General features: G+C 41.9%; 1 protein-coding gene across 1 annotated transcript in view; it reads left to right on the top strand.

Moving 5' to 3' along the window:
- LOC148141130 (uncharacterized) overlaps positions 1-17,191 on the top strand; it is a 64,602-nt gene that overhangs the window by 36,496 nt on the left and 10,915 nt on the right. Inside the window, exons 12-14 of the mRNA XM_087978559.1 lie at positions 3,813-3,904; positions 7,117-7,263; positions 15,688-15,798. Coding sequence (XP_087834685.1) covers positions 3,813-3,904; positions 7,117-7,263; positions 15,688-15,798 — 350 coding nt within the window. The remainder of the gene's footprint in view (positions 1-3,812; positions 3,905-7,116; positions 7,264-15,687; positions 15,799-17,191) is intronic.

The following is a 17,191-nucleotide window of genomic DNA, read 5'->3' as shown; positions in this document are numbered from 1 at the left end:
AAAGCTTGAGCTGCAAAGCATGCATCAATGGTTAGCCAAAACAACTATCCTGAAATAACAGTTGAACAGTGATTAAGACTGTCTCCTGGCACGAGTATGGAATGAGGAAATTTAAATTATCTTGACTTCGTTCATTCACAAATTGAGAGAGCGAGAGAGAGAGAGAGACAGTGAGGTACAAAGATTGAGCACCATTGGAGGTTTTGTGGCCAATTGAAACATGCAGAATGCCAATGAGCTATAGAGGCCAGAAACCCATAGTCTGAGACTGCACACTGCATATGACATCAGTGCCCAGTATTATTCAGCCAGAAGAATTCATTAATAATTTCAACTTCCATTCGCTGACCACCCCTGCTGTGAGGGGACATCAGTTCAAAACAGAATTAGATGTGCTGCCTGCTTCACTGTGATCAAAGGAGTTTTTCAATGCTTACATTTTTGGCTCAGAATTGTTAATTTATTGAACCACCAGAGCTTTGTGGAACCAACTACAACAATAAATTGCATTTATGTAGTACCTTCCATGTCACAAAACATTACAAGGACCTTCACAGGAGCATAACCCAACAAAAAAAAATGATGCCAAGACGACACTAGGGTAGGCAACTGAAAGCTTGATCAAAGCTAAAGGTTTTAGGAGCATCGCAAAGGAGGAGACAGAGCCAGAGTCATAGAGTCATAGAGATGTACAGCATGGAAACAGACCCTTCTGTTCAACTCATCCTTGCTGACCAGATATCCCAACTCATCCTAGTCCCACCTGCCAGCACCTGGCCCATATCCCTCCAAACCCTTCCTATTTATATACCCATCCAAATGCCTCTTAAATGTTGCAATTGTACCAGCCTCCACCACTTCCTCTGGCAGCTCATTCCATACATGTACCACCCTCTGTGTGAAAAAGTTGCCCCTTAGATCTCTTTTATATCTTTCCCGTCTCACCCTAAACCTATGCCCTCTAGTTCTGGACTTCCCGACCCCAGGGAAAAGATATTGTCTATTTACTCTATCCATGCCCCTCACAATTTTGTAAACCTCAATAAGGTCACCCCTCAGCCCCCGACGCTCCAGGGAAAACAGCCACAGACTGTTCAGAGAGGCAAAGAATTTTGAGAGGAAATTCCCAAGTTTAGTACCTCGATAGCTGAAAGCATGGCCACCAATGAAGAAGTGAAGGAAATCAGGGATACCGAAGGAAACAGGCGAAACTGGAAGGAAGGTAGAGGATAACAGCTTAAGTTAATTAACAGCAGGAAATACCGAACAAAGGAGGAAATACAAAAGTATCTGCTTATGTTCTCATGGGCATCCCACCTGCCAGAAGCATTAAACAACAGGCAAATGAATGTGGTTTAAATTTCTTTCCACAGTCTTGAGTTCATAATGCAAGCCAGCACCTGAGTGCAGTTCTCAGGGAAAGCTGCATTACTGTGACACTCTCTTGGGGATAGATATTAAACCAAGATCCTAGTTGACCTTTCCACGGGACATAAACGATTCCATGATAATAACTTGAAGAAGTGCAGGGGAGTTTTCTCTCTATGTCCTAACCATCTAATAAATCTCTCAACCAGCAGATTTTCTGATCATTACAACACAATCACATTTGGGATCTTGCTGTGCACAAGTTGGCCACAGTGTTTCCCACATTACTGCAGTGACTACGGTCCAAAAGTATTTCATGAACCGTCAACAGCTGAGGGGCATGCTGAGGCCATGACAGGTGCTACATAAATGCAAGTCTTCCCCCATTACAAATTTGGACCCCTCGTGGGTCCATTGGGATGAGCATGTCAGCTAAATGAAGCACTCTTTAGATAAAGAAAACTGAAAATATCAAAGCCTGTGACCTTCATTCTGACTGGCAGGGATGAGTGGTTTCCTGCCTCGTAGCCACTGAGACTGGGACAAAAATAAATGTCTGTTCAGGTAGGTTTACTTGTCGACTGACTGAGGTAAGGCTTTGAATGATAGCCAGCTAGATAAAAGGCCAGTAGACAAACTGGCAGGAATATTTCAGAAGTCCATACTAATTCTCGTCCAAACAAAATAAACTCAGCCAGAGTATGCTCAAGGCAGAATATGTAAAGAAAATTCTAGATCTGGCCTGGCATATTTTCAGTTTGTTGCTACCATGTTTTAAATTGCTCAAAATATGAAACTTGTTAATGTTGCCTTTCAAACTGGTCTAAAAGATATTTGTTTATTATCAGTGATTGAACATACAAAATGTTGTGTCAAATGTCAATTAGTTAAAGGGCAGTTTTCAAAAGTAGGTCGCACTCTCCAGGCTGGGACTGATTCAAATGATAGAGCATCACTCTCTGTCTAAGGATCTGGCTTTGGCAAATCAAAGTGTGTTTTTGTGACCTGGTTCACTTTTCTCTCTTTCCGGATTGGTATACAATGGTTTGTCTGTTTCTGAAATAATAAGGCCTCTGAAATATTAATTCGTTCAATTGAAAATAGCTGAGGGAATTTTTTAAAAAATATATAAATTACTAAATACTTCCAGTGCATAGATTTCGGTCCCATTTCAGAGACATTGACACATAATCCAGGCTGGCACTCCAGTGCACCGCTGAGGAAGTGCCGCACTGTCCGACATGCTAATTTTCAGATGAGAGATTAGATCGAGGTTCCGATCCGACCTCTTGGGTAGACAAAAGACATTCCATGACAAAGAAGGTTCTCCCCAGTGCCTTGGTCAAAATTTAATATGCATAAATCACAAGATCAAATTATCTGGGTAATATCTCAGTGCTGTTTTGTGGAACTTATGATGTGCGAATAGGCTGCTTTGTTTTCTATATTACAACAACACTTCTTTGCTGGTAAAGAATGTGAGATGCTAAGGCCATTAAAAGTGGCATAAATGTACCTTCTTTCTTGGAAAATTCAACAATTTTATGGTTTATTTTCATGCAAAATAGATCTGAAAAGCTGGAAACTGAAAGTGCAGGACAGAACTCAGAATCTGCAACAATAAATCCTTACCTCCTATTGAGATAAACATTTCACAGCGTCAGTATTTCATCTATATTCAAGACATAACTATTAAATGGAAGTATAAGTGCTCATATGTCCATCTAAGTGTTACATACAAACAGGGAGCAAGAATAAGTCACTCAGCCTTTTCAGCCTGCACCTTCAATCAATAAGACCATGGTTGAAAGGATTTTAACTCATCTCAACATTCCTGCATATCCCCAACAATCTTTCATCTGCCTTGGTAATCAAGAATCTATCTATTTCTGCCTAACAATAGTAAAAGATTCTAGATCCAATGTTGAAATCAATAATACAGTATTTGAGTTCATTTTAATATTAATGCTGCATCTGTACATGATGGGGCTTCATGTTTTGCCAAAAGCAGGGAACAGCAAAAGATGGATGATGTCTGCAGCTGTAAATTCCCTTAGTCCTATAAAAAAATTTCTTGATTCTTCAGCCCTACACTGGGAGCGTCAGACTAGAACATGGGCTTAGTTCTTTATAGTGCAACATCCACCATAACGTTTTTACTGATATGAGCATGCTATTCATTGAGCTAAAGTTCACACTTATGGAAAAAAAGTTTGGAAAACTTCCATTGCATAGTGCAATGAGTTGTAGTTGGCTGTCCATCAGGTGGAACATGGCATATATTCAGAATCATGAACTTCTTCCGTGTGTCTTCATGTAGTTGAACAGACAGATTTTTCAGCCCACAGACTTCTGCATATATGGGCTAGGCCAATGTAATGGTGTGCACACTCTAGTTCTAATCATGCTCGTAATCATGAACCTCTCTGCAATTCTTTCTTAAGGTTTCAATGTTCAAGATTTCTTAGGAGGATTCCTGCAAGTTTTTTTGAAAATTCCTTATGCCTCCCCACCAGTTGGAGGTCTCCGATTCAAGGTAAGTCTCCGAATTGACCACTGCCATCACTGCTGTGTCATTCTGAAATGGTCCCTTCAGTTTTCTTCCTTTTTCTACAAGAAAATAAGCAATGGTGGCTCAGTGGTTAGCACTGCTGCCTCACAGCAGCCAGGACCTGGGTTTGATTCCAGCCTCTGGCGACTGTGTGGAGTTTGCACATTCTCCCTGTGTCTGCATGGGTTTCCTCCCACAGTCCAAAGATGTGCAAGTTAGGTGAATTGGCCGTGCTAAATTGCCCATAGTGTTCAGGGATGTGTAGGTTAGATGCATTAGCCGCAGTTGAATACAGGATAATAGGGTAAGGGAATAGGTCTGGATGGGTTACTCTTCGGAGGGTCAGTGTGGACTTGTTGGGCCCAAGGGTCTGTTCCCACACTGTAGGGATTCTGTGCGAACCCAAGGGGTTTACATCCTCATGACAACGTCAAGAAATAATTAGCGTTTTCTTCAGAATCTCTAAAAACATAACTGATTAGCCTCTTTCAAATTTGAACCTTATTGGCATCTATATCATTGTTTAATTATTTTTATCTTTCATTAGTGATTTATCAAAGGTCAGTTTTATTATGAGCTTTTCTATCTTATTCCTTATCAGTCCAAACTATGCAACCTAACTTAACCTCCTCTTCCTCATGTCCTCACTTTTGAAATAAAGACTTCTTGTATGTCTCCTGCTTTAGATCCTGAACATCATAAAATATCTTAAGGGAGCAGAGTCTTCAAAGTCTGTTGGGAGGTGGGAAACACATCAAAATCAGACAGGAATATCACTGAGAGACCCCTATTCCTATAATACATCTGCCATAATTTCTCTACTCTTGTTGACAACTCTATGTCCCTCTCCAGCTATGAGGGAACTCCTAGATCCACACTCAACAAGACTCCCTGGGTCTGGGCCAGTGGAGAGAGGGGGATGGGTGGTTGATGTCATGGCTGAGGCATCAGGACGAGAGACTGGTGAAGGTCGAGTGGGAGTCAGGTAGCCAGATTGGGTTGTCAGATGCTAGGGCTGGGGGTGGTGGGCAGGAGTCAAGTTAAAGTTTGGGGGTGTTCAATCCTGAGGCAGATGTCTTAGGGCCTGGGTGTATCAGGCTAGAGTTGGGGGAGGGGGGAGGTCTGGGTAAGTTGTCAGGAGAAGCATAGTTAGGGTGTGTGAGATAACCATGAGGTCTGTTAAATAGTTGCACAGGAGTTAGACTCTGTATTTAATGTCTAACTTTTCCTGAGTAACTATCTACTTCATTTAGTCAGAACACTCTGATTTAAATGGAAACTTTGGGGGTTTCTGCAGCGTAGAAATTGCCAAACAAAATATTCAATTTCCAAAAAAGAGAAAATGCTGGAAAATCTCAGCAAGTCTGGCAGCATCTGTAAGGAGAGAAAAGAGCTGACATTTCGAGTCTAACTGACCCTTTGTCAAAGCTTGTTTTGTTTTTACCGAAAGATTCAATTTCCCAGGGTAATTCTTTCATAATGGAATTTTACAGGGTCCCCATAAAGAACTCCCATACTACACTGGGATAATGACTGCTCCAGAAGAACAGGCCTTGTGTTCCTGATGAAGGGCTTCTGCCTGAAGCGTCAATTTTCCTGCTCCTCGGATGCTGCCTGACTTGCTGTGCTTTTCCAGCACCACTCTAAACTCGATTCTAATCTCCAGCATCTGCAGTATCCACTTTCGCCTTGTGTCCCTGAAGCCTGTTCTTCCATTCAATGACACAATGGCTAATCTGCAGCCAAATTATGCCTTGCTCCAAACCCTTTATTCTTTGATAGATTTTTGTTACTAATAATCTCAGATTTAAAGTGAACTGTTGATCAAGCAACAGTTGCTGTTTACGAAAGACAAATCCAAATTTCCAGCACCCTGTGCAAAGATGCTTGTCCTAATTTCACTGAAGGAAGGTCTAGTTTTAATACATAGGTTCTGACTCCTATTTTTAGACTTCCCAACTAGTGGAAATAGCATTTGGTGATCTACTCTTTCAGTTCTTTTTAATGTCTTGAAAACTTCAAATAAATACAACACTAACCATCTAAATTCCAGGGAATACTAGCCTGTTTTGTGAGTTCTCTTTATAAGTAAATCCCAATTTCTCCAGGCAACTTTCTTGTAAATATCCATTGAACTCCCTCCAAGTGCAATATATCCCTAAATGCACACAATGCAAAAGCAAATTTGAAACATGCTTTAAATAGTCATCAGGTCAGGCAGCACCTGTGGAGAAAGAGTTGGAATGAAGATTACTTTCACTTCTTTAATATCATTCTCCTCATGTCTGTGTGGGTTTTCACCAGGTGCTCTGATTTCTTCTCAGAGTCCAAAGATGTGCAGGTTAGGTGGATTGACCATGCTAAATTGCCCATAGTGTTCAGGGATGTGCAGGCTGGTGGATTAGCTATGGGAAATGCAGGGTTACAGGGGTAGGTTGGAAGGGGACATCTGAGTGGGATGATCTTTGGAGGGTCGGTGGAGACTCGATGGGCTGAATAGCCTGCTTCCATACTGTAGGGATTCTGTGAAATCTGCTCATTTGGTCTCTGCCTCACGCTAACTTCCATGGAAACCACTAAACTGTATATGTATTTGTTACCTCTAGATGTGATCATACTAAGGCCCTTCTGCAAGTCTCCCATTTTCCACCATCATAAACTTTAGCTTATCCAGCCTTGTCCTGTCTACCTTGGCTCATTCCAATTCATATTCATTCATGACTTGCTATCCTATACTAACTCTCAATCTGGAAAAGCCTCGATTTTAAAATTCTAACTCAGATTTCCAAATTTCTCATTGGCTCCACTTAGCTTAGCTGTAATCTTTTCTTGCCCTACCATCTGAGATTTTTGTGCTCCTCCATGTGTAATTATACAACCCTGATCTCCATTACTCTATCATTGGCAATCATGTCTTCAACTGCCCAGACCCCAAAGTACCAGTATTTCTTTCCTAAACCTTACTGTCCTCTTGAGATTGTCCTTAAATCGTACCTTTTTTGACTAAGCTTTTGTTCATCTAATTCTAATAATTCCATACTCAACTATTCCAATGCTTTCCTACCTGACCCCATGTCCTCCTTAGATGTCAGCTTATCGTAAGATTTGCAGTCTGTATCTAATCATACGTCAGGCAGGAACAGTGAATGAAACTAGCTAATGGGATTCTCCCTTTTATTATGGTGTTTCTTTGGCAGCCCCCTGAGGAATCCAGACCATGGAATGGGATCTTGGATGCTACAGAGTTGGGACCTGCCTGCCCACAGTCTCCGACTGAGTTACCTGACAAAATCAACCGCACGAGTGAAGATTGTCTCTACCTCAATGTCTATGCACCAATCGGGGTAGGAAAGGTTTTGTTAATGCTATGAATCCTGTCTGCACTGCGCTTTACAGAATAGGTTATTGCCTAATATTTCTACGAAGATTACAGTGTGAGTACTCATGACTTTATCTCAGCTCACACTGTCTAATCACCTCAAATGAAGATCATGTGAACCATTGTGAAAGCCTGCATATCAATTTTTACAGCATATTAAAGATAAGGTTCAATGGAAGCACTTCTTTCATTAAGGCAGATGACAGGGTTTCAAGTCCCACACGAAGTACTTGAGCACAAAATCAAGGCTGACAGCCCAGTGCAGTTGTATTGTCCAAAGTGCTGTCTGTTGTATGAGATAACAAGCCGAGACTTTGCCTGCAGTCTGAGTTGGATATAAAAGATCCTATGGCATTACTTTGAAGAAGAAAAAGGGATTTAATCCTGGTGTCCTGGCCAATAATTAGTCCTTAACTAATATCTCAGCAAGAGGAAAAGGATATGGAAGATATAGACTGTAGGGAAATAGATGGTGACATTTTGCAAAATGTCCATATTATAGCGGAGGAAGTGCTGGATGTCTTGAAATGCATAAAGGTGGATAAATCCCCAGGACCTGATCAGGTGTACCCGAGAACTCTGTGGGAAGCTAGAGAAGTGATTTCTAGGCCGCTTGCTGAGATATTTGTATCATTGATAGTCACAGGTAAGGTGCCAGAAGGTCGACTAACGTGGTGCCACTGTTTAAGAAGGGTGGTAAGGACAAGCCAGGGAACTATAGACCTGTGATCCTGATGTCAGTGGTGGGCAAGTTGTTGGAGGGAATCCTGAGGGACAGGATGTACATGTATTTGGAAAGGCAAGGACTGATTAGGGATAGTCAACATAGTTTTGTGCATAGGAAATCATGTCTCACAAACTTGATTGAGTTTTTTGAGCAAGTCACAAAAAAGATTGATGAAGGCAAAGTGACAGATGTAATCTATATGGACTTCAGTAAGGCGTTCAACAAGGTTTCCTATGGGACGCTGATTAGCAAGGTTAGATCTCAGGAAATACAGAGAGAACTAGCTATTTGGATACAGAACTGGCACAAAGTTAGAAGATAGAGGATGGTGGTGGAGGGTTGGTTTTCAGACTGGAGACCTGTGACCAGTGGAGTGCCACAAGGATCAGTGCTGGGTCCTCTATTTTTTGTCATTTACATAAATGATTTGGATGCGAGCAAAGGAGGTACAGTTAGTAAGTTTGCAGATGACACCAAAATTGGAGGTGTAGTGGACAGCGAAGAGGGTTACCTCAGATTACAACAGGATTTTGACCAGATGGGCCAATAGGCTGAGAAGTGGCAGATGGAGTTTAATTCAGATTTGCTTTGGGAAAGCAAATCTTAGCAGGACTAATACACTTAATGGTAAAGTCCTAGGGAGTGTTGCTGAACAAAGAGACCTTGGAGTGCAGGTTCATAGCTCCTTGAAAGTGGAGTCGCAGATAGATAGGATAGTGAAGGCGGCGTTTGGTATGCTTTCCTTTATTGATCAGAATATTGAGTACAGGAGTTGGGAGGTCATGTTGTGACTGTACAGGACATTGGTTAGGCCACTGTTGGAATATTGCATGCAATTCTGGTCTCCTTCCTATTGCAAAGATGTTGTGAAACTTAAAAGGGTTCAGAAAAGATTTACAAGGATGTTGCCAGGGTTGGAGGATTTCAGCTATTAGGAGAGGCTGAACAGGCTGCGGCTGTTTTCCCTGGAGCGTTGGAGGCTGAGGGGTGATCTTATAGAGGTTTACAAAATTATGAGGGGCATGGATAGGGTAAATAGGCAATGTCTTTTCCCTGGGATCGAGAAGTCCAGAACTAGAGGGCATAGGTTTAGGGTGAGAGGGGAAAGATTTAAAAGAGACCTAAGGGGCAACTTTTCACGCAGAGGGTGGTATGTGTATGGAATGAGCTGCCAGAGGAAGTGGTGGAGGCTGGTACAATTGCAACATTTAAGAGGCATTTGGATGGGTATATGAATAGGAAGGGTTTGGAGGGATATGGGCTGGGTGCTGGCAGGTGGGACTAGATTGGGTTGGGATATCTGGTCGGCATGGATGGGTTGGACTGAAGGGTCTGTTTCCATGCTGTACATCTCTATGACTCTGACTCTAAGAACATGGGCGGCACGTTGGCTCAGTGGTTAGCACTGCAGCCTCACAGCACCAGGGACCTGGGTTCAATTCCAACCTTGGGTGAATGTCTGTGTGTAGATAGGTGCATTAGTCAGGAGTAAATGTAAGTTAATAGAGGAATAGGTCTGGGTGGGTTACTCTTCAGAGGATCAGTGTGGACTTATTGGGCTGAAGGGCCTGTTTCCACATCAGTCTAATCAACAGATTATCTGATCATTATCTCCTTACTGTTTGTTGGGTCTGTACTAACTGACTGCTGTGTTTTCTACTTAGCAGTGACTACACTGCAAAGATACTTCAGTGACAGTAAAGTGTTATGGGATCATCTATGGTAGATATCAACTTTGTATAAGTGCAAGACCTTTTCCTTGAAATGTTGTATGCATTGGCATTTTATTTTTTTTTAACAGTACTTCAATTCCATTACTTTCAATTACATTTTCTTCTAGTTCTGGTAGTCTTTTTGCAGTCAGCAGAGTATTCATTGAGGTTATAATCTATTAACCCCTTGCCAAAAAACAAATCTGCACTGACATGTTATTTGAACCTACACTGTTGCAAGGCAGTAGAAATGAGCGGAAAAATAACGGGGATGAAGGAGAACTATATAGTGCAAAAAGTTCTAGATAAATAAGAAAGGTGGGTTCTTATTTCTGTAACACTGCAAGACAATATTCCATGACAAATGGAGCTCAGTAAGGAGAGACAGGAGCATTGGAAAAGGTGTAGGCTATTCTGGTGATATATTTGAATATGTTTGACAATTTGGTAAGACCATGAATGATATGCACATGAAATCAATGTTTCTGACATTTGTTTCATAGTCTCTTGATATGTTGCCCTAAAAAACATCTATATATCTCAACCTTGAAAGCTACTAATGAGGCATCACACCCACAGCCTTTTTTTTCCTATTTTCATGTTGAATGGCCTTGTTCAAAATTTAAGATTATGGTCCCTTGATCTTGTTTTTCTATCAGAGGAAATAGATTTCCAATATCTATCTTAACATTTAAAACATCATATTCAGATCAACCCAAGTCAATTATACTCAGTCAGAGGGAGGAATGGGAGAGAGAAAATCATAGAATACATTGAGTGTGGAAGCAGGCCATTTGGCCTATTGAGTCCACAATGAATCTCCAAAGAACATCCCATCCAGACTCACTCCTCTACTCTATCCCTGTAATCCCACATTTCCAATAATCTATCTACTATGCACATCTCTGGGCACTATGGGCAATTTAACATAGCTAATCCACCTAACTGGCACATTTTTGGAGTATGGGAGGAAACCAGAGCACCTGGAGGAAATTCACGCAGAGTGTGCAAATTCCACACAGAAGTCCACCAGTCACCCAAGGATGGAACTGAACCCAGATCCCTGGTGCTGTGAGGCAGCAGTGCTGACTACTGTACCACTGTGCTGCCTGGAAAGAGCCAGGTTAACTCCTTTCATGATGTGTCATCCATTTGTTTTGGCCTCCTCCATTTTGGGTAGGCATTGGGCCTCAGTAGGGCATTTTCCTCAAATAATAAGTGCCAAGATTAGAAAAATTGTGTTATGTGGTAACAAAACTAAAATGGATCAACCCACTATGAAGCTGGTCTTTGCAGCTGTTATTTATCCCTCTTGCCTTCCAACAGCTACCTTAGTTTGCAGGAGAGGTCCTGTTGTAAACTTCAAGAGAAAAGTGCTATTAGATTAGATTAGATTACTTACAGTGAGGAAACAGGCCCTTCGGCCCAATAAGTCCACACCGACCCGCCGAAGCGCAACCCACCCAGACCCCTTCACCTAATACTACGGGCAATTTAGCATGGCCAATTCACCTAACCCGCACATTTTTGGACTGTGGGAGGAAACCAGAGCACCCGGAGGAAATCCACGCAGACATGGGGAGAATGTGTAATCTCCACATTGTCAGTCGCCTGAGGCGGGAAATGAATCCGGGTCTCTGGCACTGTGAGGCAACAGTGCTAACCACTGAGCCGCCCATGGCTGCATAATTGACTAATCATTGCAAATAATCTATCAATTGTACTACAACAAACTCATGCATGATGTGAGAAATATCCTGCTTGTAGAGAGCTTTTGGAATTATAGTATTGATGTATCTCAAACAGCTGCACTCACCAAATATCATGTCTAAAATTCAGAGGCCATGTCACAAAACAGCTGGAAAATAATCCATCTTGGGATCTTGCTCCATTCACTCATTGAAATATGGACAGTGATTTTTCAGGGGCCAAATGTTCGGGAAGGCAGAGGAGCAAACCTGCTTTGTTTAGCAGTGGATCTTGAGGGTGCTATTTTATGGTGACACCCCAGGCTGCCTTTCAAATAAGATCAGTGGCCTGATCCAAAACCTGCTGGCCAAATTGTTAGGCTGGCAGCTCTGCAGTACCTTCAAGAGTTGTTGCCACTGCTAGGGTTGAACTTAGAGGACAAAGTCGTACAAGTGGAGTCTCTTGGCATCTGGGTCAGTCAGGCAGATGCTGCTGAAATGAAAGGTGGGTTACTGAGGGCAGTCAGCACTAATGCAATAGGGTTAACCATTACTGCCCAGATGTCTCAATTCGTCCCCCAAGAGAGCCCATAAAAGAGACTGGACAGTCACCACATCATGGCAAAGGCCCACCCTGCTGCTAATAAGATGCCAGGAAAGGCTCCTTACTAGCCATCTTAACTGGTCGCATTGGCCTCTGTGTGGCAGGATCATCTACAAACTTTCCTACTCTTGACACAAGGACAGGAATGGGTACTATCTATGCTGTGTTTCAATGTCATTGCTCAAACCTCTCTACCTCTAACCCACAGCCAAAGGCCCCATACAATTTCAGGTATTGTTTTCACCCAGTTTAGTTTCGAACTTATTAGATTTCGGGAGCAGCTGTGTCCTTCTGTTGTAGATAATGCGAATTAGCATGCCAGAGTTGACATTGTTCAGTCTTTTCTGGAGTCCAAAAACATAGCCAAAATATATTGCAGATTTATGAAGATATGGATAAACCACATTACTTGTATATTGGATTAATGGCTATGAGTTATTCACTAGACATCAGCGATATCAAATGATATCAGATCACATGGATAGAAGCCTGATGGAGGCAGATTCTAGTGAAGTCCTGCTCAATTATCCCTGGGTACATAGTGTTAAGATTTAATAAAAGTTACAAGTTTGTGCTGGTATAGTGTCCAGTTCTCATCTGTCCCGAGAACCCAGGTGTTGCTAATGATAATTTATACACTATCGAAGTAGATTAAAGAGGCATTTGGCCTGTTCCCCAACAGCAAATTTTGGATTCTGTTACCCGAAGATATGAAAGATGTTCCAGTTCTAAGCATTTTCCTGTGACAGATCCACGAAATCCCATTTGCAGAAAAAAAGAAAGTTCATATATGTGTCGAAATTCAATGACACCCTGATTGAATTAAGATACCAGATCAGCCATGATTTGCTTGAATAGGTGTGAGGGGCTGAATGGCCTTCTCTTGTCCCTCTGATTCTTCTTCCTTTTCCTGTCACTCACTCACCATAGGGTTTACAGATTTCCAATCGAAAACATTTCAGTCAGTTTTGGTCTGCATTTTGGGTAAAATGGACTAACCATAAAAAAAAATGAATTAACCTACTATAAAGGATGGGTACCTCAGCACCTCACTTTATCGCAAACCCACGGACAACTTCACGATACTACACTTCTTCAGCTTCCACCCAAAACATATTAAGACAGCCATCCCCTATGGACAAACCTAATGCATACACAGGATCTGTTCAGAGGAGGAGGAACATGATGAGCACTTGGAAGTACTCAAGGATGCCCTCATAAGAACAGGGAACAATGCTCAACTCATCGACCGCCAGTTCCGACATGCCACAGCGAGACAGTTACAAGTTGCAACCGACGGGGTACCCTTCATTGTCCAGTATTTCCCAGGAGCCGAAAAACTACGCTATGTTCTTCTCAGCCTGCAACACATTATCAATGAGGATGAGCACCTCGCCAAGACCTTCCCCACGCCTCTACCTCTTGCCTGTAAACAACCATCAAACCTCAAACAGATCATTGTTTGCAGCAAACTGTCCGTCTTTCAGGGCAACACCTTGTCACAGTAGACGCTGCAAGACATGTCAGAGTGTTGACATGGATATCACCATTACACATGAGGACACCTCCCACCATGTATATGGCAGATACTCGTGTGACTTGGCCAACGTTGTCTATCTCATACGCTGCAGGCAAGGATGCTCTGAGGCAACAATGGTACATTGTTGAGACTAAACAGAGGCTATGGCAACGGATGAATGGACACCACACAACAATCAACAGACAGGAGTGTTCCCTTCTAGTCGGAGAACACTTCAGCGGTCCAGGACATTCGATCTTGGACCTTTGGGTGACCATTCTCTAAGGTGGACTTCAGGACAGGCAACAATGCAAAGTGCCCGAGCAGAGGCTGATAGCCAAGTTCGGTACCCATGGGGACGGCCTTAACTGGGACCTTGGGTTCATGTCACACTACAGGTGACCCCACGGCACTACACACACATACAGACACTCCTACAGACAGACAGACAGACAGACAGACACACACACCCTCCTACAGACCCATACAATCACGCAGATGCTCTCTCATACGCTCACACATACACTCTCATACTCACACATGCATCCTCTTGGAGACTTATACCCCTTCGCACTCACACACATACACATACACTTTCACAGACACTCATACCCCTTCGCGCACACGCACACACACCCACATGCAAACACACACACATAAGTTTGTGGGGTGAATTAGTACTTGCAGAATTATATTTTATTTTGCCCAAAAACCACATGGATACATGTAAGATTCTGTAAATCCCTTTTTCAGATTAGAATCAGTCTGAACATTGTGGCACAGACAGCCTCACGCAGGGCACCTCACACCTTCAATGCATTATCTGGGCCAACATGGCACCTATTGTTAAAGTTCATTTGAGATGGTAACTTTAACAAACTTTTGGAATTTACATACGAAAGAAATGAAACCAACAAGTTGATTCTAAAAGATGAGAGACTTAACAAACAATCCAAATCTTTTTCAATATATAATTTCAGTTATATTACACTGTAAACGTTTGCTATAAACTCTGTGTCTTACAATCTTATACTCCACAACCATCTGATTAAGGAGCAGCACTCCAAAAGCTAGTGCTTCTAAATAAACCTGTTGGACTATAACCTGGTGTTGTGTGATTTTTAACTTTGGGCACCCCAGTCCAACACCAGCACCTCCAAATCATGCTATAAACATATAAGATTTAGGATTAGATATAGTTTAGTGCTTGTTCCATCTTAGAAATGATCAGTTGCCTATCTGAGCATCAGAACAAATCCATTATATCTTGTCTTTCCTTGATTAAAATCTCATGGAATCACATGGTGAAAGGCTATCAAGGATAGGCAGGAATGTGGATTTGTTATTATAATCAGATCAGCTGTTACTTTATCAAATAGCAGAGCAGGCTTAGGGGCTAAATGGCCTGCTCCTGCTCGTTGTCATACGTTGAGTGATTTAGTTCAGAATAGGCCATTTGATCAATTGTGTTACTGCTGACTCTTTGGGAGAGCTCTACAATTAGTTCCATGCTCTTTCTGTACAACTTTACAATATTCTATTTTGTTTCTAAGTATTTATCCAATTGCCTGATTCCACCACCCTATCAGACTGTATTACAGATTATAACAACTCATGGTGTAAAAGAAATGCTTGTCATTGCTCTTCTGAGTCTTTTGCTTTAACTACCTTAAATGGATTTAGAAAACTGCTATAGATCAATTCTCTTTAAAGATATTTTGCTGCACTGAAAGAACAAGAGAAAATAAATTTTCACACAATAAATAGAAAACAGACATTAAATTCAGTAGCTGAAAAATGTGTTGCTGGAAAAGTGCAGCAGGTCAGGCAGCATCAAGGGAGCAGGAGAATCGACGTTTCGGGCATAAGCCCTTCTTATGCCTGCTGCGCTTTTCCAGAAACACATTTTTCAGCTCTGATCTCCAGCATCTGCAGTCCTCACTTTCTGCTAATTAAATTCAGTAGTCTAGATTGAATAGTTAGTCTTTTCAAGCAAGTCCTTTAATAATTTTTAAAAGTCAAAATGTAAATTAGTTGTTACTTACATGGATTGTCAATAGGTAGAATTGTTCGTGCAAAAATTATCTAGATACTTACTTACAACTCAGTTTTGACAGCATTTATTTATTTTCGTGACAGACAGGCAACAGTTCTCGATCTCTGCCCGTTATGGTTTACTTTCATCACGGTTCCCTCCAGTCTGGGGCAGCTGGGGTACATGACATGAAGAATCTTGCAGCATATGGACAGGTAAAAAGGGATTGCAGATGATGTCCATCTTTTACTGAAGGCATGGCATGAGCTGAAGATTGTCAAATCAATGGGCTTAAGTTTGGTATGGAAAAATTCCATGATCCATTTTGGTGCTTATTTGTATTTTTTTGTTCTTTGTGCACATCATATGCACTAAATTACTGGTGTGTGCTATCTTCTTTGGAAGAAATTTCAGGGCTTCAATAAGTTATTAAGTTTAAATTAATTTGTCCACTTGAATTTGGCTGTAATCTATTCCCAAGTTTAAGAAAAGTTGGTAGATGTGTATTTCATATATGTGAGTATATAAATCCAAATACCCCCACACACAAATATATATAGAGAGAGTCAGTTCTGATCTAACATGGAAGCTCGGTTCTCATCTGATGTCATGCTATAGGAAAACCACGCAATTGCTGCACAATTTAACCTAATAGGACTGAAATAGCTTTATAGCCAATACAGGTAAGGAAAGTTCACATTCTACAAACGATCTAAATTCAAAGTTTGTGAGAAGATTTGTAGCTCGGGTGCTCGTTGCTGTGGTTCTGTTCGCCGAGCTGGAAGTTTTTGTTGCAAACGTTTCGTCCCCTGTCTAGGTGACATCCTCAGTGTTTGGGAGCCTCCTGTGAAGCGCTTCTGTGGTGTTTCCTCTGGCATTTATAGTGGCCTGTCCCTGCCGCTTCCGGTTGTCAGTTTCAGCTGTCCGCTGTAGTGGCCGGTATATTGGGTCCAGGTCTATGTGTTTGTTGATGGAGTTTGTGGATGACACATAGACAACAAACACATAGACCTGGACGCAACATACTGGCCACTACAGCGGACAGCTGAAACTGACAACCGGAAGCGGCAGGGACAGGCCACTATAAATGCCGGAGGAAACACCACAGAAGCGCTTCACAGGAGGCTCCCAAGCATTGAGGATGTCACCTAGACAGGGGACGAAACGTTTGCAACAAAAACTTCCAGCTCGGCAAACAGAACCACAGCAACGATCTAAATTCTTCAAATGCGTTGAAGCCCATTTGCATTGATGAAACACACATTATAGCAACTGTATACACACATGCACAATACATAAGACAATACCAAAAGGCAGTGTTATAATTATTCTGGTATTTTCACATTTTTCCATTGGAGCATAATGTGAAATTGGAGAAGTAGTTGTGGATTCATTAACAGGACATAATGCAAATGTTTTTTCCACGGCCAGGAGCAGCTTTTTAACCAGCTAATTGAGTTAGGTGCCTTCTCATATACAATGGAAGCTGTATGTTTATGTTTATGCCCCCTCACTCCATTCAATTCATGTGACCTGTAGAAACGTCCACTCAACACAAGAATCCCTCTAGATGCCAACACTGAAATCTGAGCTAGAACTCTAGTCTCC

Source organism: Chiloscyllium plagiosum, unplaced genomic scaffold (assembly GCF_037043375.1).
Source record: "Chiloscyllium plagiosum isolate Xiang-an unplaced genomic scaffold, Cpla_swu_hap1 HiC_scaffold_34, whole genome shotgun sequence".
NCBI classification, from domain to species: Eukaryota; Metazoa; Chordata; class Chondrichthyes; order Orectolobiformes; family Hemiscylliidae; genus Chiloscyllium; species Chiloscyllium plagiosum.
This window is presented reverse-complemented; position numbering and strand designations above follow the sequence as displayed.